The sequence below is a fragment of the Neodiprion virginianus genome, chromosome 7, assembly GCF_021901495.1.
Source record: "Neodiprion virginianus isolate iyNeoVirg1 chromosome 7, iyNeoVirg1.1, whole genome shotgun sequence".
NCBI lineage: Eukaryota > Metazoa > Arthropoda > Insecta > Hymenoptera > Diprionidae > Neodiprion > Neodiprion virginianus.
In genome coordinates this window covers 25167603-25192414 of record NC_060883.1, presented here as the reverse complement: position 1 = coordinate 25192414, position 24812 = coordinate 25167603, and the positions used below count along the sequence as shown (strand labels likewise).

The window sequence follows — 24812 nt, the reverse complement described above, 5'->3', positions numbered from 1 at the left end:
AAATTACGCATCATTTTCACTTTCCAATGTTACATACTAAGAATTATGTACGAATAGGGTACTGTAGATAGGTGCGCGGATGTTTATCCAGATGTATAGGTGACGTGCACTGTACAGGTAGTATGAGGTACGCGTATGTACAAGGATGTCGATACACTTTCCTACGTACACTGGACCAACTTGCGGCATGCTTATTGTATGCCATATATACGCGCACCAGTTGGCGATGATATTACTTGCATTAAATTCGCACGCTGCGCTGCGGAGTGGTACGAATCGAACGGGTCCGTTATATTTTTCCCCAAAAATGGGAAAGTTTCGTGGAAGAGGATTCCTGCTCTCCGTTTGCGCGTGAAGTGGAGTGGTCTAAATAAATTGGGCAGCATTCTTCCAAGTTGGCCATAAACAGCTGTTACTGCAAAATTTGCGCGCAATTGAATATTGATGTTTTCAACTTTTAATTACGCGCAGGTATACCTCGGCATCAGTGACGTGATACGATACGGTCTCCAACGTGCTCGTAATTTGCATCAAGTCTGTCTCAAACGAAAAAAGAAAAAAATTTACCAAATTATTCTCCCCTAAGCTCGTACAATATTAATTAAAGAAGAAAAAAAGAAAAGAAAACATGAAACTTTCGTACGTAAAATGTACCTGTGCAGAATAATTAAATGTATCGTACAACATTTTCTCCTGTATCTACAGGCGTGCACAACGAAAAAAACCGGTCTCTTTTTCGATACGAAATAATGCAGACTTGCCGATGATAGCGGTTGAACAGGCTTGGTCCATCGGTCTTCCTTTTTCGATGCACCGCACCACCCACTGCACCGCGGTTACCGATCTCATCCGATTCTTACATCCTTTTGTCGCAAATAAAAATCTCTCCATGTGTACCGGATGTGTATCGGTGTTATAGGTACTGTTGAAAAACTAAGGCCGCAACGCAAATGAAATGGGTTCCTGAGCGGGACAAAGTGACCGGACAGGCAAAGTTGACAGGTAATGAAAAATTCAGTATATTCTGAATAAACGTTTTCGGCTTAAAGTCTGCAATAGGACCGTTTGTATAATAATATGAATTGACGCGGCAACCTAATTCATTTGATTGAAAACATTTGATGCCTTTTATCTATCGTGACTACTAGGCCGGCATGCCAAACATTAGGGTGATTTCACCCCTTATAAAAATATATTACTGGAACGTCTGGTCAGTTATTGAAATTCTTACCTATCAATTACGAAAGTCTATCGACCGGTACACTTGAACGTATGGATACGGTAACAATTGTTACATTCTGTCGGGCTCGTAGATGACAAAAAACTGGACATGCCGAGGCGTTCACTCGTGATCAGAAAGAATGTTCAATTGGCGAAAAATCGGACCCCGAATTGCACATATTGTGTCGAGTATATCCTACATATGCGTGTGTATAACTGTGAAAAATACAAGTGCATACAATAAAGACAATTTTCGTCTACTTTTCTCGTTTCTTCCTCTACGAATCCTGACATTGACGATTCCGCTCTTATGCACTTATACATTTCCCCTTATCACTTCTCTCACGATTGCTGTAAATACAGTGACCAAAGTTCAAATTCAGGTATCAATAATCTGTACTTGTACACATTCGGAAGACCGCCACCCCGGGGCCCAACTCCCGATGAACCCTTAAGATTTTCTCGTTACTTCCTGCGGGAAAATTGAAAATGAATTGAAATTGTGGCGATGCATTTTAGGGCACATCGTTCAGGGATGACTAAATATGAGCGAAGCATACCTGTGCGTTTCCGTAACAGCCAGCGGTGCACCTAGGGATCATGGAGGAGAATCGAAGTGGGAGTGAGCTCCCTCATCCCGCTTATACGGCGTGCGCGTTACATATATTTTAATAATATCATTACCTTAGCGGAGCGGCGAAGGGTTAATAGGACGAAGGGAAGGAAGGGCAGGCAGGGGCAGTTGCAGGTTTATCTCAACATCGAGCATCTGCAGGATGCTGCACGTTGTACACGCTCTCATATACACGGATTTGATTCAGGTATAAAATAATATGGAGGGAACCTTCGGGAACGATATGACGCGGGGAGATGTCGGAAAGGTTCAATTTGATGTCAAAGCAAATCATAGAGTTCAATAGGTTTCGCAACGCGCTCGAGTGCTTCCCTCTTTTTTTTCCATGTATTGAAACACGATCGCTGATAAGAATTACAATAGCCGATGTTGCCGCTTGTGATTCTGCGTAAGACGTGCCGTATTCGTTCGATCGAAATGGCACGAATTTTGCAATACACCGCACGGATCGTGAACGGTAGCCGAATGCTCTTTGATTCTCGGGTGTTATCGTTACTTGCGGTATAAAAATGATGCCTTATGACGAAGATATTCCCCGCTCCGGACAAGAGCATCTCATCAACGGATTTGGACCAAAACGAACTGTTTCAAGTAACATCGTTGACATGAAATTCAATTGCGTATACATAGATATTGCTCATTACGTGTCGTGGGGTGGGTGTCATGGTAGAATTTATTTAAGTGAGAATTTTGACAAACTTGTACGATGTAATTGCATTCGAAGATGATTGAAAATCCGAGCCACGTGTTACGTCCCGCACCTCGTCACGCGATTTGACTGAATTTATAGCCCGGAAAAATGTTTACCGACCTAGCAGCACATATTAAACTATCGAGCTTGAATAGCTTGATATGTGTATACATGGTGGACTCACTCTCGTGTACGCCACCCTCCTTTGAATGTCAACGAGCGAGCTAAACCAAGTAATGATAATTAAAAGCAGTTGAATAGAAAAAACATACGCGCACGCACATAGGTAGAGAGAGAGGCTGCGTGGGGTGGCAGTAGTTGGGACTTGTGTAGGCTCTCTCTCTCTCTCTCTCTCTCTCTTTACCATAATATTTCGTAGCGTACATGCATACAAGCATACACGCATATACATAGGCCTACATACAGAGAGAGGGTGAAAAGTGAAGGAGTGAAGGAGAGGGACGTATAAATAGAGTGAAATAAAATGAACGAACGGTGGCAGATTCGAGGGGTAGGAAAGGCGTTCCACGGATGATCGTGTAGCTGAGCGTACGTGTATAAAGCGGAACAGTGTGTTTGAGGAGGAGGTGGAGGAGGAGGAGAAGGGGAATGCCGCGCATCGCTCGAAACTACCGCAGTCTGCTTTATTGATTCAGGGATGCTCGACACATTGAGGGGCTGGAACGGCAGAGCAAAGAGCGGCGTGCCATCATTGGACAGTAGTTCCCTTTAGTTTCTTTCAAGTGTCCAATTCGATTTTGGTAGGGCTAGATACGGCAGCATTCACCGGCGCGGGCGGTGAGGTGAAAACGGTGAAATCGAGAGGAGCGCCGCCAAGAGGGCCTTCTCGCTTTGCGCGCACTCCGGTGTATCGACTAGCCTTCCTCCGTATCGATTGGTTCGTCTGGACGGTTGATCAACGCCGTTATGATTGTTTCAAGAACCGAATGGTGGATCGAAAAGGAAGGGTTTTGTATCTGTGTATCAAAATCACCGTTCGCTGTTTTCGGTTTGCTCTTTGTGCCCCAACAATAAATTCAATATCAAGATATAAATACACGTTCGTACATGCGTATAAGGCACTGTGATATATGCATTGTGCATCTTGATCTTATGGCGTGTGGTAACAAAATTACATTTTCTGTGTGACAGAATCTCGGGATCGATAGACATCACGTGAAGCCAATTAGGTAGATAAGTTCGATGCGGAGAGAATGGCCAAGATTATCTTCCCAATTAGCATTAATTCGATCGGAAGCCTAGCAATATCCCATCTACTGATGAACCTGAGGTTTCAAACTGGCAACCCTGATTTTATTTATAAGACTTCTGAGCTATCGTGCTTTAATTGCCGAAGCCTGGCGTTATTCGCTGCTCAAACGGCTGAGGATCGACAAGAAGAGATGAAATTAAAAGGCAGTAATCATCATCGACGTGAACTGTACGTAAGATAGTCCTCAGGTATTCTCGTAGGTTCAGATCGGCGTTCATCGGACCTTCTGTATATTGTACCTGCAGGCGGAACGTGTCGGGTGTCATTGACGGAAAAAACAAAATATTTTGCTGACCGTCGATAATTTCTTCCTCTTCATTTCTTCTTCACTCATAATCGACGTGAGAATTGAAATAGTCTGAGAATCTTGAGCCGATAACATTCGAGTTCAATGGTGCATGGGTTTCAAACAGACAACCTTCCGATGCCAAAGGCGGCGTGTTCGTTTCAAATGGGATGAGACTATTGCCTGGGCTGGTCTGAAAAATTAAGAATCAGTGAATCGATGTATAATAATAGTGAAAAATCGGTGGGAGCATTGTTGACTTGACGGTGTTATCGAACCGTTTGGCACGCACGCTACATCCACGGCATCGTCGGGCGAATGTAGTGACGCAATAGAACGGCGTGATTTGTGAAGGAGACGCGTGCGTGTAAAAGTACACTTCGAGTGGCCAACTTCGAAAACCGCGGCCAACGATCGGTACGTGGACGTTAGAGGAGAATGGACGGGTTGGACAGCACGCTCGAATACTGATAAAAGGCGTATATTGCCAGCTATTATTCTTGTCGTTGGCGGGCTCGGGAGGTTCATGGGCATTATAATGCACAACATATTTTGCCGGTGTTATAACTGTTTCCGCATGTTCTGTACATATGTGGAAAAACCATCAGCACCCGCCATCGAGCGGGTCATTTACTCTGTTCAATAATTCATTATAGACGATCGGTTTGATTCTCATACTTAATTCGCCAGTAGGCAAGGATTACTCACGGGTAAGTTCGTTAATCCGTACGGCTGTTTTTCCCGTGGGATACACTTCCAACAAAGCCCCGGTTAGCCAGATTCGGTACGCGTGCAATTGAAATCAACCCGACCATGCGCAATCAAGTGTCTCTCGACGCTCTATGGGTGTGCGCTAGGCTTGACGGGTGTGTCATTACTCACGAGCGGTGGGTACACCTATCGTCAAACGGGTGCCCGCTAATTTGGTAAACAAGTAGCATATTGGCAATGGGAAGTCGATGTTGCGTGTAATTCCTCATAATATCGAGGGTACTCGCGTATCTCTAGTACGATTATACGTATAGGTGCGTATTTGTACAGTTTGTGTAATGTACGACATCGCACAGCTATACACACTATGTTAAGTTACCGTTTAATCTTGTATTTTTATTAACCCTCCCGAAACCGGACTCACGCCTTACAAGGAATCGGGGATGAGTGAAAGAAATACAGACGAATAGAAGAATTGGACGAGATGAAGAATTGGTTGCATTAATTTTTGCAGGCACCGATGGGGTTGAGGACGAGGGAACGGAGAATCGGTCTCCCTTCCGCCGCGCCGCTCGCATGCTTTATGATTTTTTTAAGACAAGTTAAAAGTGAGAAATGCCGCCGGGGAGCAAATGTCCCATTGGCGTTGAGACAAGCGACGTCGCACTGGTTATTTCGAGTGTTCAGTTCAAACCTCAAAGGATGTTTGTCACTTCCGTATACGGGTTCTGTAAGTCTTGAAATGTATACGATTTGATTGACCTGCGGTATTGAGATCGTTGACGAATAGGAGGAAAGCTTCGATGACACGCGGACCGAATGGTAGGTCCACGGAGTTTCGGTCGCCCACATCGGTTCCTCGTCCGATAAACGTATTGCTAATTAACAATATTAACAAAATTTAAGACCATTTCACCGAGCTTGTTTGTTAATATGATGTATATGTTGGACGTATACAGGTACATGTGCGTAACGTATTTGTATTACGCGATGGGAACGTCTTTCGGCATCTCCATGACAAAAGTGTGCCGCCTGGTGCTGGGTCGACATATGACTGGAGTAATTTTGAATTTCAAATCTACAAAGCTAGAAATGCATTTCGGTGAAAGACTCGAACCAACTGTTACGTCATTGTGCCAGCATGAATCGACAGAAGCGTAGTAATGGAGAGAAAAGGAACGAAGAAGAGAGGAGAAAAGAGAAGAAAAACCCCTGTCATTAATACGAATTTGTCATTCGAGTAACTGCATAATGGAACTAATGACGTCTATATTTTCCGACGTCTACCGTGTTGGTATTCTTGATCGGCAATGAAACCTTCTTCATCTCATTAACCATCGGTTCGCCTATGTTTTTTTACGCGCGTGCGTATTCATTGACCAGCTTGTGCACAGCACAGACGGTTCGGTTTTTTGGACCCCCCGCTGCAACTCTCTTTCGCGTCACTCTTTAACGCATCCGCGTTCATTAAATAGATCGCCCACCCCTGACGTTAAAGTTGTCGATACAACGTGTCGTTGGTTAACCCGAGGAATAGGAATACAAAGGAGAGTATAGAAATTTCGTGGGATTTCAGAAATCTTCCTTTACCCCTAATACCGCGAAACATTACTGCCGTTTTTTTTAAGCGCGCACGTATCAATTTTCCTTCCGATTACATTTAATCACATGCCAAATGCTAATACGATAAAATAATCGGTTGAACACGGTGTCATTTATGCTATAAGTGGTTTTCGTGTCGGGGGAACCGGACAAACATTCTTACTCGTTGCATTGCAAGAAATAGATAGATATAAACTCCCGGAGGTGAGTCTTCGTTTCGTGAAAGTTGATAAATCAGTTCACCGATACCCCTTTGGATGGGCCGTCATCGTTATTTTATTGCAACAAGTGACAACGACATTGAATCGGTCCCTGACAAATCAGCCGGTATTCGGTTGTACTGAACTTTTGTACGTCCAGACGTTTGCTTCGACGGGCGAGCAACTGATATTGACGCTCGACGGTACACGTAGCGTATGCGATTCGGTACGGATGTATCGGTGCATGCCCCGGGCATGACGAACCGGATGACCGGGAGAACCAGAACCGTGCACGTGCACTCGGAAAGGAGCGGGTATGTGTACCGTACACATGGTCATGCGTTATATTTATGTACAATATATGTTGTAGACAAGTGTGTTATACCTCACGCACGTGTACAACAGAGGCAAGTAACTTACTTTCAATGACACAGTGCGTGAAATTGACTTATTCGAAAGTACGCATGCGCCAAAGAAGGCCCTAGAGTGTAAAGCGTGGCATTACAAATGTGCGTATACGCCGACGTCGTGTTGCCGCACTGTTCGGAAATGGGGCACTTTATGCACATGCCGCAGGCTTTGGAAAGCCAACTTTTCAGGAAGGTGTTTTAAATATCATTTTTCGCATCGCATCTCTCTGTCATCGGTGATGAAATTCAAGAATAGAAGTCCTCGCTGTACGTAATCGACCCAATCACCCTATCCTCAGACGCGCAGCACGCGATGCGCGTCCACCAGGTCCGTATTAATTGGCAGGGCAGTCCTTTTTAATTTGTCGTCCTATGGCCGGGCAGATATTCCAGTCAGCCAAGGGCGACTGCGACGTTCCATTCAAACATATCGCATGTGTACAACATTAACACAGACATACGTATGCTTACCCTATGCATTTGTTTTGTGCACATCATGGTTCGTATTAGGAGTAGCTGGGACTCTGGGGTGTCCGCTTGGCATTAGGGTGACAGTATGACATATTCAGGGTGCTCCCGACTGAATGGAACAAAAAATGTGCTAAACATTATAACGAGTTGTATCCAAATATTTTCGTTAACGTTGCAGAGTGCAATTTTGTGTCCCATCCTACGTACACGAATCTGGTAGCAAGCCCTGTACCTATGCGTAAGAGTTGATCGCGTACGATAGATACATACAACCGCGTTCTTCGTTGAAGTTATCGAATACGAAGAGATGCGCCTAGCTGCGTTACGATACGGCCTATAAGAATATATATAAGAAATAACAATAACGAATAAACGGTGAAGGGATAAGCGGCTGAACCTACAGCGGTTCAATTGGAAACGAGGTTCACCGGTTTTCAATGACGAGGCAATTTTATCTCGTTCAAAAGTCGTTCCATATAAAACGACGCGTGACAATGCCTTGCGCATTAATCTCCTCTTGAAATTTCGAACCCTTAATTAACGCGGGCATGACGCAACACTATCAGAATTACCCAGCGGTACAATTGTCGCTTTAGCTGAGCACCTTTTTAGCGCCTTCGAGGATAACCGATCTCTTCCCCTGGGTCCTACGATCACGGGGATACGGTGCGGTGAGTAGAGAATAAATGTAACGCACCAGAGCCAGAATTCAGCGTGCCGAATACGCGTTATGCGTGCACTGATACACATAACGGGGAAAGTTCAACACCGATCGAGTGATTTCGAGCTTACCGCTCGAAGTAGTTATAGGCCTTATTTCGAATGGTTAATTGGATGAAGTTCATTTATATCTCTTTGCCGACGTATTTCAATAACCGTTTTCACTTCTGGAGCTACGATTGGATAAATACGAGCAGGCCTGCTTTTGGTATGCCTTCCTCCGTCCTCTCGATGATACGCGAAATCGTATACACGCGCTTGTCGATGCGTTAGAGCTGAACAAACATAAGAGACCGTGCGATATCCAGATGTCGGTACCCTCGAACCCTCGGCGAACCGCGTATGCTGCGTGTCTAGGTGTCCCTTCGGGCACCAATCCCTAATTTAATAATTTAATCGTCCCATCTTGACAGAGGGGTGTTGCGGTAGGTCTAGGGTTGTCGCTCCGCCAACGTTATATGCCTGATACGCGACCGGAATAATGCGCCAACGTTTTTATTGCGAGCTTAAAATGCCACGGGGGTGGGGGGAATTCGCGGAATGTTTAATTTCAACATTCCCGAGATTAATTTGCGACGTATAGCGTGATCGAGGCCGACAAAGAGACCGAGCGCGCCGGTGTCACGTAAGTAAAAGAATTAAACGAATGTTTGGATAGATTTATCGGAGTTGTTTCTTTGGTTAAACCATATCTTTGTCGCTTCCTCATTTACGCAACAATGATCAATGACTCCTTTCTTCGATACCTCCGCAGCTGGAATTAGCGCAATCCCGATATAATTAAATTAAGACTACGTTCGAATATGTGCTGGATACCACGTAGGATTTCTCATTTGTGTCGACTAATTTTCTCCGCAAACGCGAAGTACAAAACCAACGTAAAGCGAAATTTAAAAAAAAAAGAACGGGTAAAAAATTTATGAAAATATTTTTAACTCTACTTTGAAACAACGATGAAGTTGCGATAAGAAAAACAAAAATTTCAAGCCCGTTTTTTGATGCGACTAAATTTCCAATCTTACGTGATACAGTGCCAAGGTACTGTAAATTGTTCATCAGACTTCCCCTGATGTACGTCACGTCACTTTTTGTCATAAAGTTTGATAATAATAATAATAATAATAATGCAAATAAAAATAACAATTATAATTACTATTAGCCTCACCATACCCGTTCGGGCGCGTCCCAATGAGGGATTAGCTAGTGTGGGCCGATGGAGGGATGGGTTGGTAACCATCGTTATATAATGCATCTGTAGCCGCGCCTCTTAAGGGGTAACACCACTCTAGCGGCCGAAAAAGGGCCTGACGTTAACGATTTATTTTGATAGCATGGACAAAGGAATAGGATTTCTATCCAGAGGGCTTAGCTAACGCATATTGAACTCTGTAACTTTGAATTAGCGAAAATTCACTGATTCCCAGTTATAAGTATACCTCTGGGAAAAAACAGTGCATATATACTGACGTTACAGTGACTTTTCACTGATATCCCACTGATTGCCAATGCATATACGAGTACACTGATTTTCTCCAGTGCCATACTTGTGACTGATTCATATTTAGAGAGAAGTATGTAAAAAACGAACTTTTTTTATCCACGTCTCGATGCAAAATTGCGACGTCAGAGCATATTTTTGAAATCACCGTTTTTTAAAACTCATTCACGGGAGGACGGATGTCTCGTAAAGTATAATAAGACCTGGAACAAAAAAACTAAAAATTTTACAACCAGTATACCATTGTCTATGGAAGTACGTTGGATTTTTTTATTACTCAAATTTTGCAAAAATGGTACACTTTTGAAGAAATGAATTGATTTTTGGCCAAAAAATAGGCAGTAAATCGTTCAAAGAAGAAGCAGTTTCAACGGTGGTGTAGAAAAAAAAAAAAAAAAACAAAACAAAAAAAAAAAAAACAACGTAATCTGTCCTCCCAGTTTGAAAAAAGTGGTTTCGAGAAAAATGCGTTTAAAGTCTTACGAGCACTGTGCGGCGGAATGGTGAATTGAACCTGTTGAAATAAAAATTTTCGCACTAAGACAAACTGGTTATGGTTGTTATAACGCTAAACTATTGTTCGGGTCAAGTAAGAAGAAATCGTATTTTCCAAAATCCTAGAGTGGTGTTACCCCTCAAGATGTTCAATAGAAACACCCGCATTTGCACAAGTATTGTTTCGCAGATGTGTTTCCTCAAGTCTTGCGTTTTTTGTTTCTTTGTTCGGGTATATCTTTTGGTTTGTCAGGTTTTGATGGCTCCTGCAGGCGTCAAATAATGTCCTCAGGTCGACTAACTTAATAATAAAAGAGAGGAAGCTACTTCAACCAACAGTGTCACCACAAGCTCAGCATTTACGCAATTTCATACCAGTGTATAAACCCCTGCCAGAAACCCTCTGGACCACTAGTCTCATACTCGCTATTTTAATCACTGCAGTTTAATTTGCATCAAAAAGCCGGCGAGCCCGTATCGATTAGCAAGAGTTCTCTGCCGTAATCGGCTCCAAGAGGTACACAGATTCTCAGATTGAATAATAGAACGAAGCATCTTAGGAAAACAGCTTAGTGCACCGCGGTGGCACCATGGTGCGGTTCTGCGAGCGTCATTGATGCCAACGCCCAGAAAACCGTTGCACTCACCCATTCATCTATTATGGATCGACAATGACCTTCTTTCGGACTGCCACTGTCCGATGATTCGATTGTAGAAAAGGACTCGTGTAACGTAGCCAGGTATGTCGGGTTGTCCAGCGTAAGGTGTATACGCCTGATAAATTTCGGCTCAATGCTCCTTGGGCAGGACTGCCAGGGTCTTACGACCAACGCGCCGCTGCAGGTATGTTCTTTGACCCCGAGCCTCTTGACGTTATTCCTTCTTTTCGAAATTGGGATACCCTTGGAGGAGAAATTTAAATTTTACGCTCAAGGCAATAGTGCCAACGGCTAAGTTACAGGTATTCTGGTGACAATACACCCTCGACTGGTACTGGCACTATGAATGAAATCTATACTACGCGGGCCTCGAGGAGAAAACGGAACGTAGGAGAGAAGAAAAGGACCGTACGGAAAGTTCATCTCGCACCGTAAGACTGTACGAGAATCATTGTTGGTCGGTTTCGAAGCCCATCATGCTTACGGTCGGGATTGTACGATCGACGTTTCAGTTGGAGTTGACACGTGTCTTGATTGGAAAATAAAGATTACTTCGCTCCGGGTGTATGGTAACCGTCATTGAAACCACCTTCAGCTTGTTGGCTCAGCAACAGATATGACGAGTGGGAACGGAGAGAGACGCGGGAAGGTGTTAAATATTTATCGGTTCACTGACTATGCGATGAAATCTCTTACCACGGCGACGATTATTACTGTAGGTATAAGGTTTTCAGGATCCGTACAATTCTGAGATTAGGGAATCAATGTACTGTGGGTATCCAACAAAAATTCAGGCACTCGCTGTACTCCTTTGTCGACGCCTTGACAACAAGGCTCAACACTCGTCCGTATAATAGGTGCTTGCCTCGCGAAACAGAACACCGGCACACCGTAGTCTTCGAAAGATTCTGGCAGTTTTTTCCGGCGTGCGGGTGAATGTGTCAGCCCTATATCCGGCATTTTTTACGCGATTATGGGCATGCTGTGCCATTCGCTGCAACATGCCGGGATCAAAATGGTTTTCCTTGCATCAGACGCTCGCAAGTGAGTAACGTTTTCAAAAACCCGACGTCGCGCACCGGCACACCGGATCGTGGTGTGTAAAGAAAATATGTTTTCTCGGTTCCTCGAGTTTCCAAATTAATCCAAGCGGCATCGCGCGTAGTACAGACGCCCATAGCTATATTGCTGCCCGGTACAAATATCCGGTATGTCAGAGTCACACTTCACGGGAACCACAGAAACGACAGCTGCGCGTCCCGTTTCTACGGGGATTCATCTTTCTTCACGGGACACCTTTTCGACGGTGTGCGTACAATTTGTTAGGGGCAAAGGAAGGCAAACACAGTGAGCCCGTACGAATTAGGCACGCGAATTATCAAAGGACTTGGTCGAAATGGAAGGTAGGAAGACCGCCGTGATTTCACGCCTCCTTTACAGGTTATAGTAGCCTCTCGAGTGAATATAGTGCATTGCAAATTCTTACGATTGGTGGGCCAAATCGAACGAGGAAGTATTCATTCTGATGCACGCTAACCTCATAAGGGGGATAACCCTGGGAGAGGCGTTTGTATGAAAAAAATTGTCCAATTTCAAGGAGCAGATGCTGCGAGAAATTCGATGGTTTCCGCGCGGCGGACCAGGAAGTCAAACCTCTAGAATCGTAACTACGTGCACGGACGCAAACACCTAAATAAGTATGCAAAGCTGGGTAAAACCGAATAATTATCTATGTGTGTTGTACAGGCGGTAGTAAAACATGGCGTGTGGTTATAAGCTTCACGTTTATGACCTTTGGACGAATGTTCTTATTCAGAAAAGTCCGATGATTCGATGTGAAATAATTGAATAAATTCGCGGCAACGGTTCTCATGGCATTATCGATATAGGTTGTTCGGGAGGTTAACGAGGAACGAACGGATCTGCCGCAAAACCTTGGCAATATCTGCCAACGCTGACCCAGCCTCATTGTGCTCACAGCTAGAGCACAATCTACCCAACCCCTTGCGATATCTTTGAACCGCGTTATTACGCTAAGTACTCGTGCACACACATTGGGCAGATACACGCGCGTCATAGGCAGGAATCTACAATAGCCACCGGCACCCCACAAATTCGCTTCGATCGGCAACTATTGTTACATTACTGCCACACAAAAGGTTTGATCAAACACATGCGATGTTCAGGATCTACCGACGCCTATTCCTAAGCCATCTCTGACCTAAACTCGATAAAAACTTGTGTAACTTGCGTCAGCCTGTGTGTGTATATATATATATGTATATATATATATATATCCGTACGTGCGTACGTATGTATACGATACATCAATTATTGGCATTACCGACGTTTCATGAAACGTATCTATCCGCCGGTCTGCCTGCCTACCTACCTATACCTATACCTACGCACCCAGCTACCTACCTATCTCCTATACCTTTTTACCCATACCTGTCCTGCGTACCCACCGCCCAGCTTACCCACCCCATACATACCATTTGGATTCTGGTTTACTTAGGTCTCTTGTACAACAAGATGAATAACATAGGTGTACACGTAACGTGCTACTGTCTACAATTCATAAGCAGAACGCATTATAATGCGCAGAATATTATACTTAAGTACGACCGTAACTTATTGTGTCCCGGGTTTTGTACCCAGTGTACTTTCGGTTTCACTATGAGACAGTGTTAACGTATGGGTAGGTATTTATTAAAGTAGACATTATGTTCACACTCGTGCCTTACACATGATAATACCTGTGTATTTGTATTGTATTAAAACAGCATGTCGGAGCTTAGACAACGGTTTCGCGAATCGAACCTTCGAACGGATACCGATGAATTCAAACGGCTCGCCGTAGAGAGAATATGGGTTAGCAATTTAGCACTTGAACACGGCGCGGCGGCTTTGTCAAGAGGACCGAGCGTTGTCCTATCGGTCGGCCAATCGAGCGGGAAACAATTTTTCCGTAGCAAGGACCCTCTTCAACGGAATGATATATTTAACCGAGCGAGGGTTGCTGAATCTTGGTGATAATAGAAGAATAATCGAATTTGAGCTACTACGTGGTATTTTCATTTTATTTTCAGCACTATTCGACACTGTTTCTGCCTCAAACCGTTATAACTTGAATTTATTTCGCCGTGAGGTAATTAGAGACGAACAGACTGGCTTTCATGCACGTGACAACCGGGAGTCATGGGGCAAAGAAATAAACAAACATGAGCCGGCATATCGGCGACAACGATCAAAGCAATAATAGCAACAGTCTGTTGCAAGTATCCAGAGCCCTCTAATTATAAGACGTTGTCGTTAAGCCGATCGACCGGACCCTGAACCACGGGAGCACGGGTGGCGAACAAGCCTGGACCTTATATCCCTAAAAGCGACGAACGAACATTGCAGGCTACGTTTAATTAATTTCCAGTTCGGAGCTTTACTATCCTTATAGGTGTTTTCGACAAATAATTCAGGAAAATGTTGATATTCGGACGCTTGAAGTTCTTTTTAGCACCCCAGCACCATAAAAGCCTTCCGGTATTAAATTTATCCGGCCTCATACTATTTTTATCGCAGGCCAAACATAAATATGCATTTGGCTGTATGCACGTGTATAAACGAGCAGTATACGTTTTGCAATAAATGTAACTGAGCGGTGAATACCCGAACGGAGGCTAATTCGTGCCCTTCGCTTTGCAAAGGAAATAAATCCTCATTGCACAAAGGAAACCTTTGCCATGTCCCGCATTTTTCATTTCGGGCCAGCGCGGTAGCGGCAAACACAGGACAATAAAAGATAATTAGTTGGCGCACTTTTTCAAGGGTTGATGTTGATTTAGCGTCATGATTAGTCTCAGTGTAGCATGAAATCAACACGAGCATAAGTAGGCGCGATTTTTTATGACCAGTTAGCGACTGGTTCGAGTGTCTCATTGTCCCGGAGACAGGCCACAGAAGGTGTGAATTAATTTCACTCCTCGGAGGGGCTTGAAAATTATTATGGAAATTTCCGGCATTATGTTGCCCAGGGAGGATAACCGCTATTCGAAATCGCTGAGCGCCCTGGGCCTCGGACTTGAATCCCGTGTCATGCCCGACTCTAGTCACCCACTCGAACTGCAGATATTCTACAAATCAATTCCACGCTGATTTCGAATTATTTATCGATTCTGATCAGACAGATTTCGGCATTTGACTTGGGGCTTGGGCGAGAGAGAAATAGCGGAATCTTTACCCCTCAGTTTTGTCATTAACCGCCTCGACTGCCTCAACCGAATATCCTTCATAAAAACTCGCGCGTCGGAGGTTTTCACAATATAACTGACAAGTTCCGACGAGATCGTTCCACGATAACGCGGCATACCTGATGAAAATACACTTTTTAAGCGACGTCCCGTTCACGCGGCTACGTGCCTTTTATTATACGCGGCCGTACCTGCCCGTGCGTATCGGAGAGGGCGGTCAGCGTTCAAGTTAATCCTCGCTAGTTTGATCGTAGATAAGCCAGGGTTAAACGAGGATTAAGCACTCATTGTCAGGTGGATGACTCTGCGGGTCTCTATCCCGGAGAACGCGTTCGAGCTCACGCGGCAGCGTGCCCGCACCCAGAACGAGGAGTGTGGGTCCGAGAGTCACCGCAGGTAAGGCTCTGAACTTTTTTGTATCCCCCTCCCTCCGAGAACATGGACGATTTGCCAACAAGCGTGCCTTTATATTGTTTCTTCTCTCGCATCTTGCGACAATGGGCCTGAGGATGGTTCTCGCCGTGCGTTTATTTTTAGACATATGACACAACCCGTCGCGGCTGATAATTTAATACCGTCTGATCATATGGGCGAATATAATTTCACGTCGAAGATAATATGTCGTGTATGTAGACACAGGCGTGCGTTACGCGTACAATATTGTACGTGTAATTGTCTTTTTGGTGTGGATACTTATTTTCTTTATTATTTAGAACTTATTCGCTGTCTCATTTCCTGTAAGACTAGCTATATCTTTTTCCACGTCACATTGTTGCACATTTGTTTTACTCATGATGCGTCACCCGAAGGAATAATACTTTCAGCTTTTGCCTGTGCACCTTCCCGTTTCAACTCCGCTATACGGTAAGCCGCACCCCTGTTATGAAGTTTTATTTGTCCATACTCGGGATTAGTTTTTATTTTCGAATAATCTGTCGCCACCGCTGTTTGTCAGGGCAATACCCCAGCGAAATTGTTTCGAGGAGATGTTACGGAGGTAACGTACATGTGAAATATATTCGACGTATCTCCTGCGCTGAAAATTGAGCGAAACAAAATCGAGGAAATGTGATGGAAATTTGTAATTTTTCGTGCAAAATTTTGATGGTACAGGGCGTGCACTCGTCTTTAGAATTTCTCTACGATCTCCGGCATCCGGAACGGTACAACAACTTGTCGACTGCAAAAAAAAATGTCTGAAGTCGCGCAGTTTGCGTGAACAGCGCGGCATGCTGTGACGCAGACTGAAGGCTACGACTCGCGTGATCGGGGTTTTGCTTTTCATTCAAGGGACTACATCGAAGCTGAAGTCTGCGATTTCGAGAATCGAGCGGACAACGTGTAACGCAAACATGCTATCCTGTTCAAATTTAACAACTACCGAGATCAAGAACGGCTCAGTGGTAGGGGTACGATTTTCGCTTTGGGCGCGATAGGTCCCGGATTCAAATCCCGTCATGGCACGAATTTTTCATTCTTCTTCCCACCGCAACTCCGAATCCTGGGTTTCCATGCGTAATTTCAGGTTCGGTAAATGCCATATCGAGATGAACACACATTACCGTCGACGACGATTTCCGTATGAAAGAAAAAAGAATGGAATACTTATGTTTCGTAATAGTAGACAGATCGCGAAGCGTCATATTTTGAAACTGTAAATAGAGAAAGATGATCGTATGCACGCGGGCAAAGAGATTTATCAGTAAATAGGAGACTCGCAGTACCTACAGGTTTTGCACGGTGAGTCATTGGAAATCTGTCATGCATTATGAGACACATTTGCTGTAAACAAACAAACGCCCGAGAGATATAAATATGCAGATACATTGTAAGTAATCTGTAATTTGTACAAGATTGGGATGAGCATCCGAGCTGTGTACATGAATTAATAGCTGTAACAAGAAAAACGCAATGTGCTCGCGCAAACACGTACCTAGGTACAAACAAAGTAATCATAACGCCCGCTTGCTTGAAACACGTACGCTGTACCCACACGTTTCATAATTTCAAGTGTCCTCGCAGTGGACTTATTGAAATGTCCATATACGACATAGGTGCTGTGAATATCTTATATTGCAAGGCCTTGGCTGCGAGTTGGCTCGATGAAACGGTATACCTAATGTAGTTCCGAAAATATTCGAATAACGCGGATAGTCAACTGCGGGAAGGGTCAAGAACTTCAAGAACATGTATCTACATGTATTGAGACACGTTATTGCATTTTATGGTTGATCGCGCTTCAAGTTGGTCCCTACAGTTTACAAGTAATTTTCCGATCACCTCCCGACCACCTCTGTTACGCCTGTTGGCTAACGGAGGGGCGGCGCCTAGGTACAGGTGCTTCGAATGCGAGTATTTCACAATGAAGCGCAGCTAAAACATTCGGTTAAAGAAGGATATAGAATTGGGTATAAGGTATCCGCACCTGCCTGGCTTACCCCGGCTTCTCCAACCGATCCGATACCCGCCTAATGACTCGCAGAACGAACGGATCTGATCGTAATCGTACAATTTTGGTAATTCCGAAACCATTGCAAAGACGCTGTTACTCTCTGACATCGTTATACTCATTTACCTAGATTGCCACGTGGTTGTTTGAAATTTGACGGCAATGGTGATACGGACGACCTCTCGGTAAACTTCAAACAACGCTTATTCGTAGTCTCATTTCCCAGCCGGCACATGTAATATGCATTGCGTTGTCTTGCCAACTTATTTGGGACAAACGGATATTTGATGAAATACGGTACACGCACGAGCTATCGGACATATAATCAGTCAAGCGGTCGGTATTTTAAATCGAAAAAGGGAACATCTCGCGAGTGTATCGTTTCTCGCTGTCTTCAACTGCCCGAACGATTTAGTACCTTCGATCGCATCTGACATCGGCATACGTTGCCACATTCGACGCCGTAAAGGTAAAACCTCGGAAGTACGATTATTATTCGCCAAGCTGTGGGCGGTTCCGCGCATTACCTGCACTCGATTGGTCAGACGCGTATATCGATATTGTGTCACGTCAGATGATGCATCGTTAAGCTCAACAATGCACACCCAGCGCTGCTGCAGTAGTATAACCATAGAGCCGTTCCTATTTGTCATTGTCACGATCCTGATGTGTGAACCAGACTTGGAATCTAGCCGATGTCTTACCAGGGTCATGTACCACCCAGATCACTGAACTACCCCGAGCATGGCTGCAATTTCATCTCCTAGCTCTGTCTCGTTATCTCTTATCAATTTCAATAATTCGTACCCGTCGGCGTGTTGACGATAACCGAGTTGTTAGGCTCACCGTTCTCTGCATACGTTAATGCAAGATTACGTACCTAGGCACGATTTTGGCGTCAACGCCTTGAATCGGATGTATCATTTCGTAGGTCAGTTATTTTCCCGGATTTTCAACAAAACAGTCGAATAGTGGCGCTATTATGGCGATGATGATGATGATGATGATGATGGTGATGACAATTATGATTATGATGATTATGACGAAAATAACAGCGGTAGTACAGGCAACGGCAATAAGGGTAGCAATATATGTATACCTAAGCAATATGAGTGACGATGGTAGAAGCGGCGTGGTTCGACTACGGCATAACGACGTGCGATAATCTTAGAGATACGCTGCTTCCAAGTGAAGTGAATTGTCAGCAAAATTATTTGCCGGTCATCTGAAAATCGTGTACCGGTTTAGACGACCGAAAAAAGACTGTATGCGCAGAGAAGATTTGTTGAACAAAATTTGTCAGTTCGGTCAACAATTACTTCGATCCGGATTGGTGAGAACTCTCGAAAGATTATCCAGCATTTAAAAAGCGGAGCAAGGCAGAGGTTGAGATAATTGTGGGATGTGCGGAGAATGAATTAAGGTTTGCCCGGCTATACATATTAGTTAACATGATCACGCACAATATACATATTTACGTGAAATGCTAACTAACGTGAGTGCGCAACATACTTACCTAGGTGTACCGTTTGTACGAGCGCATTTTATCGCTTTAGCTTCCCGCGTAAGACTTTTGAGTAGGTCGACTGTCGGTATGTCATCGTCGCCCTTGCGGAGTTTGATGGAGCGCCTCTTGAGCTTTACGAACTCACGCACACACACACACACACACGGACACACACACACACACACACTCGCACGCGCGCGCGCGCACACAACGCACACAGGTACCGTACACTCAGGCGTCAAAGCGACCGATGAAACAAACTCAATTCACCCTTGGCAAAATACCAGCATTACATTGTCAAAATTCGAGCAACGGTTCGGTTATAAAGCGGTCGAAAGAAAGCAAACCACTCGTATAAGTGCTTTGATATTGTTCCGGTAACACGTTGACAATATCGCCACAAGTGACAACAGTCATACGAGTGAATACCGTTAAGAGGTTTCGTACGTCAGGTAAATATATGTGGCTCAACTTAGGCATTGAATAGGAGCTCAAACTCTATACGTGGATATACGATGTCGGTATAATATTATACGACACTACGGAGGTGCTCGGCGCGTTGAATCTCGAATGTTTACAGCGAGTCAATGTTTTCGAGGCAAACGGGTGTTGCCTGGAATACGCATACCCGAGGAACGTATCAGAGTACGAACCGTAACAAACGTAAGCAGATCCGCTCGTAATATATACGTGACTAATTGGTGTGAGGAAGTACAGGATAGGGATATACGAGTATTGTATATGGTGTAGTATCGGTCCGCGCGCGATGTCCGGCGTCAATTGTACGCGCATTGGCCTGCAGCGGCCATTCATCGCGGCATGAATCCGGGGATGAATGAACGAGGCGAAACTTGGGTGTGAATGAATCACACTGGTCCTCTGAAGCGGGCGCCTTGTCGAAAAGACGCGAACCGCCGCGCCGGCTGACCGCCCGCTGCGCCTTTCCAGCGCAAGTGCCCGTCATTGTTGAAACTCGAGAGACGCGCATTGTTAATCGATCCTTAACACCATTAACAACGTTTTACCTTTAATTTAACCGAATGCGGAGGTCCACGGTTGGTGCCTCTTGACAAATTCCTAACAATTTACGACTTTCCGAACCGTTTGACCCGTATAACAGCCTTTCGATGTATTTTCAACGTGCCTCAAGATGCAGCGTGTGTGTCGCGTGCATATGTGTTGTCGACACGTTTATCCCGAAATCCTAGCTCGCTGCGGCAACGAAAGAAGGCTCCTGAGGAATCCGAACTTGGAGACTTTTTCCCTCGCTCCCAACAGTAAGCCCACCGCGTTGCTTGCAATTGTACGAATGTAACACAAGTCGCCGGCTTCGCTCCACTGAATGTTGAATATATATCAAGCATATTTCGGAGACAGGATCACGATTCCCCTTCATTGGGAAATTTTAACTCCTACGACTGTCGAGCTTTCATATTTTCAATCCGCAATCTATATTGATGTAAGTATAAGGAAACGAACACCTTGCCTAACACTGTACGTGTGCGTTAGAGTTACATTTATGTGACAGTAATATGGTTTACGCGTCTTTTGTGTACCTGCTTGCCGTAAGTAAAGCAATGGTTTTAGCGACAGAACAAAAAAAAGAGCATCGCAGTACGTGAAAAAGAACACTTTGACGTCCCATTGCTCAAAAGTGCTCTTCAATGTATTCCAATATAAAATAAGACTTTTAAACCACACTTTTGTTACGTAGGTGTAAAATCTACTATTGTTTAACGATTGCCGGAATCTTTTCTCACCATCCAAGCTTCACCTTGTACAACTCACCCAAACGCACTTACATATGCCTGTGGTGAGAAACGATTGAAATTGCACCGCCTGAAATCTATCGCAGAAAAGAAATATGCTCATCGGGAAACTGAATATAACATGACGATAATAATGAATGTATCCGAATATTTGGAATCACAGGTCAAACGGCACGGGGAAGTGGGAGATACTTGGGACCTACCTCTGTCACGTATCGGACCTTGGATCAAAGTTTGAATCGCGATGGAAGAGAGTGTGAGTTTGAGGATTGTGTTCTGAGAAATATTTGGCTAAGGGGAGTAATAAAGACTTCAACGGTGAAACGACTCAAACTCGTGCGACAGAATTGAGATGGCGAGTTGACAATAATTTTTTATTGGTAGGGTACCGTTACATGTGTACCGAGTTTCATTTTCACATACATATAAAAAAAAGCGGTATATTACACACGATCCGTTGTATTCGTACAACATTTACAAAAATATACATCACTCACGTCTGATAGAATCGAAATGTTCGCTAAGCTACTCGCGCTACTCGACAAATCCGTCACGAATGTAGCCGATCCATTTTATCTGACTTAAATGAATAGCCAACGACGTATAATAAATATAATAACATTTTTAAACTTATAAATAATACAAGTGTCCGCTCGTCAGAGATGATACGGATTTACGTATACACCAAAATTTGTGATTGGGAAAAACGAATGGCGGTGCGATACGGAAATATGACGTACGAATAATGTTCTATGCCGCTAACTGGCTACGCAATTGCTGACCTCACCGGGATGTCCTTACGTCAGTTAAGAAGCGTTGAACGTCAATTATTCGAATCGCCGGATATCAAACTGTGACGATTATTTCCTGACAATCTTACAGAACGAAAACTACGAGTTGACGATGCGGTCAACCGTGTGCTTCGTGCAATTGACGGCTCGAAAGAGGGGCGCTAAGGCCGTCGTTTCTTCGTCGGAACTCAGTAGGGGTGAGTCGATCTTGTATCTTTTCACCATAGGCGTATCGGGGGACACGGGGAATTGTTTCGTATCACGCGACAGGTCACAGCTATCACCGAAACGAGGAGGATAATCGTGGGGGGTCGTTGGTCGGGGCGATGGCGGAACCCCGGACGATATTGAGTTCTGGCTGCTGGGCTGATAAGCATTCCGTCGATCGAAGCCGCCGAGACTGGTTCCCTCGTTGGAGGGTGTTCCCTGTAAGGCGTGACGGTGTCGGTGCTGCTTGTACGCCGGCAAGGAAATTCCATGGGTCTCCGTAGCCTCGGTCCCTTCACTCTCTTCGCATTTTGCGCCGCATTGCGAATTTGGCCGATCGGTATCCCGCCGGGACCTTACGAGAGGTTCGGGAGGGGCGTGTACCACGGCCTTCTCCTCGGCATACCTACCCTCATCCCCGACGCAGCCCTTCTTCTTACCGCAGGTTCGCAGGCAACAGCATTTCGGACTTTGGCCTACCGGCAAATCCTCTTTCTTATACTTGACCCGTCTATTCTGGAACCAGATTTTCACCTGTTTCTCGGAAAGTCGCAGGTTCGTCGCTATCTCGATGCGCCGCAACCGGGAGAGGTACATGTTCGATGAAAACTCCCGTTCAAGCTCGAGGAGCTGCGTACTTGTGAACGCGGTGCGTATTCTCTTCGAGCTGTTGTTCGCCAAGTTTGGGGACTTTGGCGGCGGGGTTGGCGTGCTACCTCTGGACGTGGATTCGTTCGATGCTGACACATCTGAAATAGGGAGAAAAAAAACAATCGTCTTAGCATCAATTTTTCTTTCGTCCTCTTCTCCGTATTCCGCATTTTTTTTTTTTTTTTTTTCTCGAGGTCAATTTTTGCAAAAGCAATGGAGCACCGGAAACGAAGGTAAGTGATGACGGAGAGTTGGAAATTATCGAGATGAGGCTCGAATCCGGATTGCGACGCATGGTGTTGACGCAACAAGCCCGTCGAACGAACGTTACGCGTAATATCAGGTCATACGTATCTGCCCGCTACCTTTTTACCTGATACTCTGCTGGCGGGGGCGTTTCGCGCTGGCGAGGGGGGACTGTGTCCAGGATGAACGGCTCGGGCGACTCCGGATGGATTCAGGCTAGCCGGAAGACAATTAGGCGGAGGTCTTGGAACTGGTCTCACCGGCTGATATCCCAGACCCAGATTGAAGAGGTTGAACATGTAATTTGGGAGCTGATTCCCGTAGTACGGCAAGGGGTACACGGGCGGTGAGGTATTCCCAATCAATGAGTCGACGAAAAAACTTCGCGACATGTTCGCTCAAGTGTCGATTGTACGTCGCTGCTCGTTACCGCGTTCTCACTCTCGCTATATTTTCCTTCGCCGTTATCTCACCCTTTCGGCGCTGTTGTATTCGGTGTGTGCAGGTGTATTGCTTCGTCTTAGAATTGCTTCAACAGCCTTTCGATCAAACGCAACAAAGAAACAACGATCGTTGCCACGTGATCGTCAAACTTGACGAAACGTAACACCGACCCGGTCCTTGGTGGGCACTTTTACACAAACATAACGAACTTAAACTTTCGTCGGCGCTAACGACCGATGTATACTACGTACACGGCTAATCGTAGACTTGTACGACCGTCTCACCGAGCTGTAGCGCGGCAAACGTCGCGATTCCTTCAATTATCAACCCTGCGTAAGCTTACTCCGGTTTAACTCGATGACGAGCCACGACATGCGTACGTCCGATACGCGTCTGTCTGGTGAGAGGACAGGGCACGTTATGTTCTCTTTGGGGCCCGTACCCCGATATATACGAGGCCATAGCTCCACCCAGGGGTTGGTTTACCTGGGGGGAGGAAGGATCCCTTCTCGGCGCGGGCCCCGCCCTGTAAGGGCTCCCGTGTTCATAGCGAATCGCTCGGTACTCATTTGCGCATACATAACCCTGCAAATTTTATGCAATACATGCAGGTCACCAAGTATAAAGCGGTGATTCAACGAACAAATACTGCACCGGACCGTGAAAGAGATTGGTAAACATTTGGCAGTGAAGGTTAGACTCTGGCGTGGATTCGAGATCGAAATGAAAATCAATTCACTGATTCATTTACTAATGCGGTCATTGATGTTATTTTTTTTCTGTATAATTTCTTTCTTTTCTTTTGCGAAAATTCATACGAAAGTCACTTATACGTGTATATTTGTACAGAAGGTAGATGACATTGATATCCTACAATACCTCGTTTGAAACGGTATGTCGGGAGAATATTTCACTTTTACACCACTCACCCGTATGTTGTTGAATCGGAAAGATTGAGGTACAGGTAATGTGTTTGAGATTCGTTATAATAGGGGGTGCATTTACCTAGTTGAAAGTTAAAAATATACAATGATGATTGAAGCGTCGGCAAACTGTAAGTGTAGATTATCCTGACGGGGTGGTATTGTCTGAAAGTAACCCTTGGATTGAATTTATTACCTGGTGTTTATATTTTTACGAGTATCATCTCGTACCAATTGGGTTGTAATATTTGAGGGAGGTGATTTACTTCTCCCAGTTGTTGTGGATATACCCATACATATCTATACGGACATTATAAGGCTCTCTGTCAGATGCCGTGACTTACGAAGTGACAGACATAATAACGGCTGCAAGTGAAAAGCACAAGTATCCGATTTATGTTCCGACAAATCTGAGCACACCCGTGCACACACGCGCACACAAAAACACACACGCACACACACACACATATATCAACTCGCTGCTAGTCAGCTAGTCATTCGATACACGTGTATTGACACGGAGTCATGACGTACAATATATTCATTTATTTCTCAACATCTACCGGGGAAATTTGAACTGGTACTTTTTCGCTTCACGGACAGCAAATACATTTGACCACCTGGCACGGACAGTCCACTTTGTACCTAAAACCTATCACGAACCGCATAGACGACGGTAATATGCGAGGTGATGTGTCGGACTTACG

General features: G+C 44.8%; 1 protein-coding gene across 1 annotated transcript; it reads right to left on the bottom strand.

The window, feature by feature from the left end:
- Nucleotides 1–21728: 21728 nt before the first annotated feature.
- Nucleotides 21729–23130, bottom strand: LOC124309506 (homeobox protein Hox-A2a-like). Its single transcript, XM_046773178.1, has 2 exons — nt 22866–23130; nt 21729–22590 (listed from the first exon to the last, which is right to left on the bottom strand). The coding sequence occupies exons 1-2, from the start codon at nt 23128–23130 to the stop codon at nt 21734–21736; spliced, it is 1122 nt and encodes a 373-aa protein (XP_046629134.1). The 3' UTR covers nt 21729–21733.
- Between the last annotated feature and the right edge of the window lie 1682 nt (nt 23131–24812).

What these genes read in the sequence shown, in the direction of transcription:
- LOC124309506 (XM_046773178.1), bottom strand. Translation starts at nt 23,130, where the DNA reads ATGTCGCGAAGTTTTTTCGTCGACTCATTGATTGGGAATACCTCACCG. An exon ending in CCCCGCCAGCAGAGTATCAG is followed by an intron (nt 22,591 to 22,865) that starts GTAAAAAGGTAG and finishes TCCCTATTTCAG; the next exon opens with ATGTGTCAGCATCGAACGAA.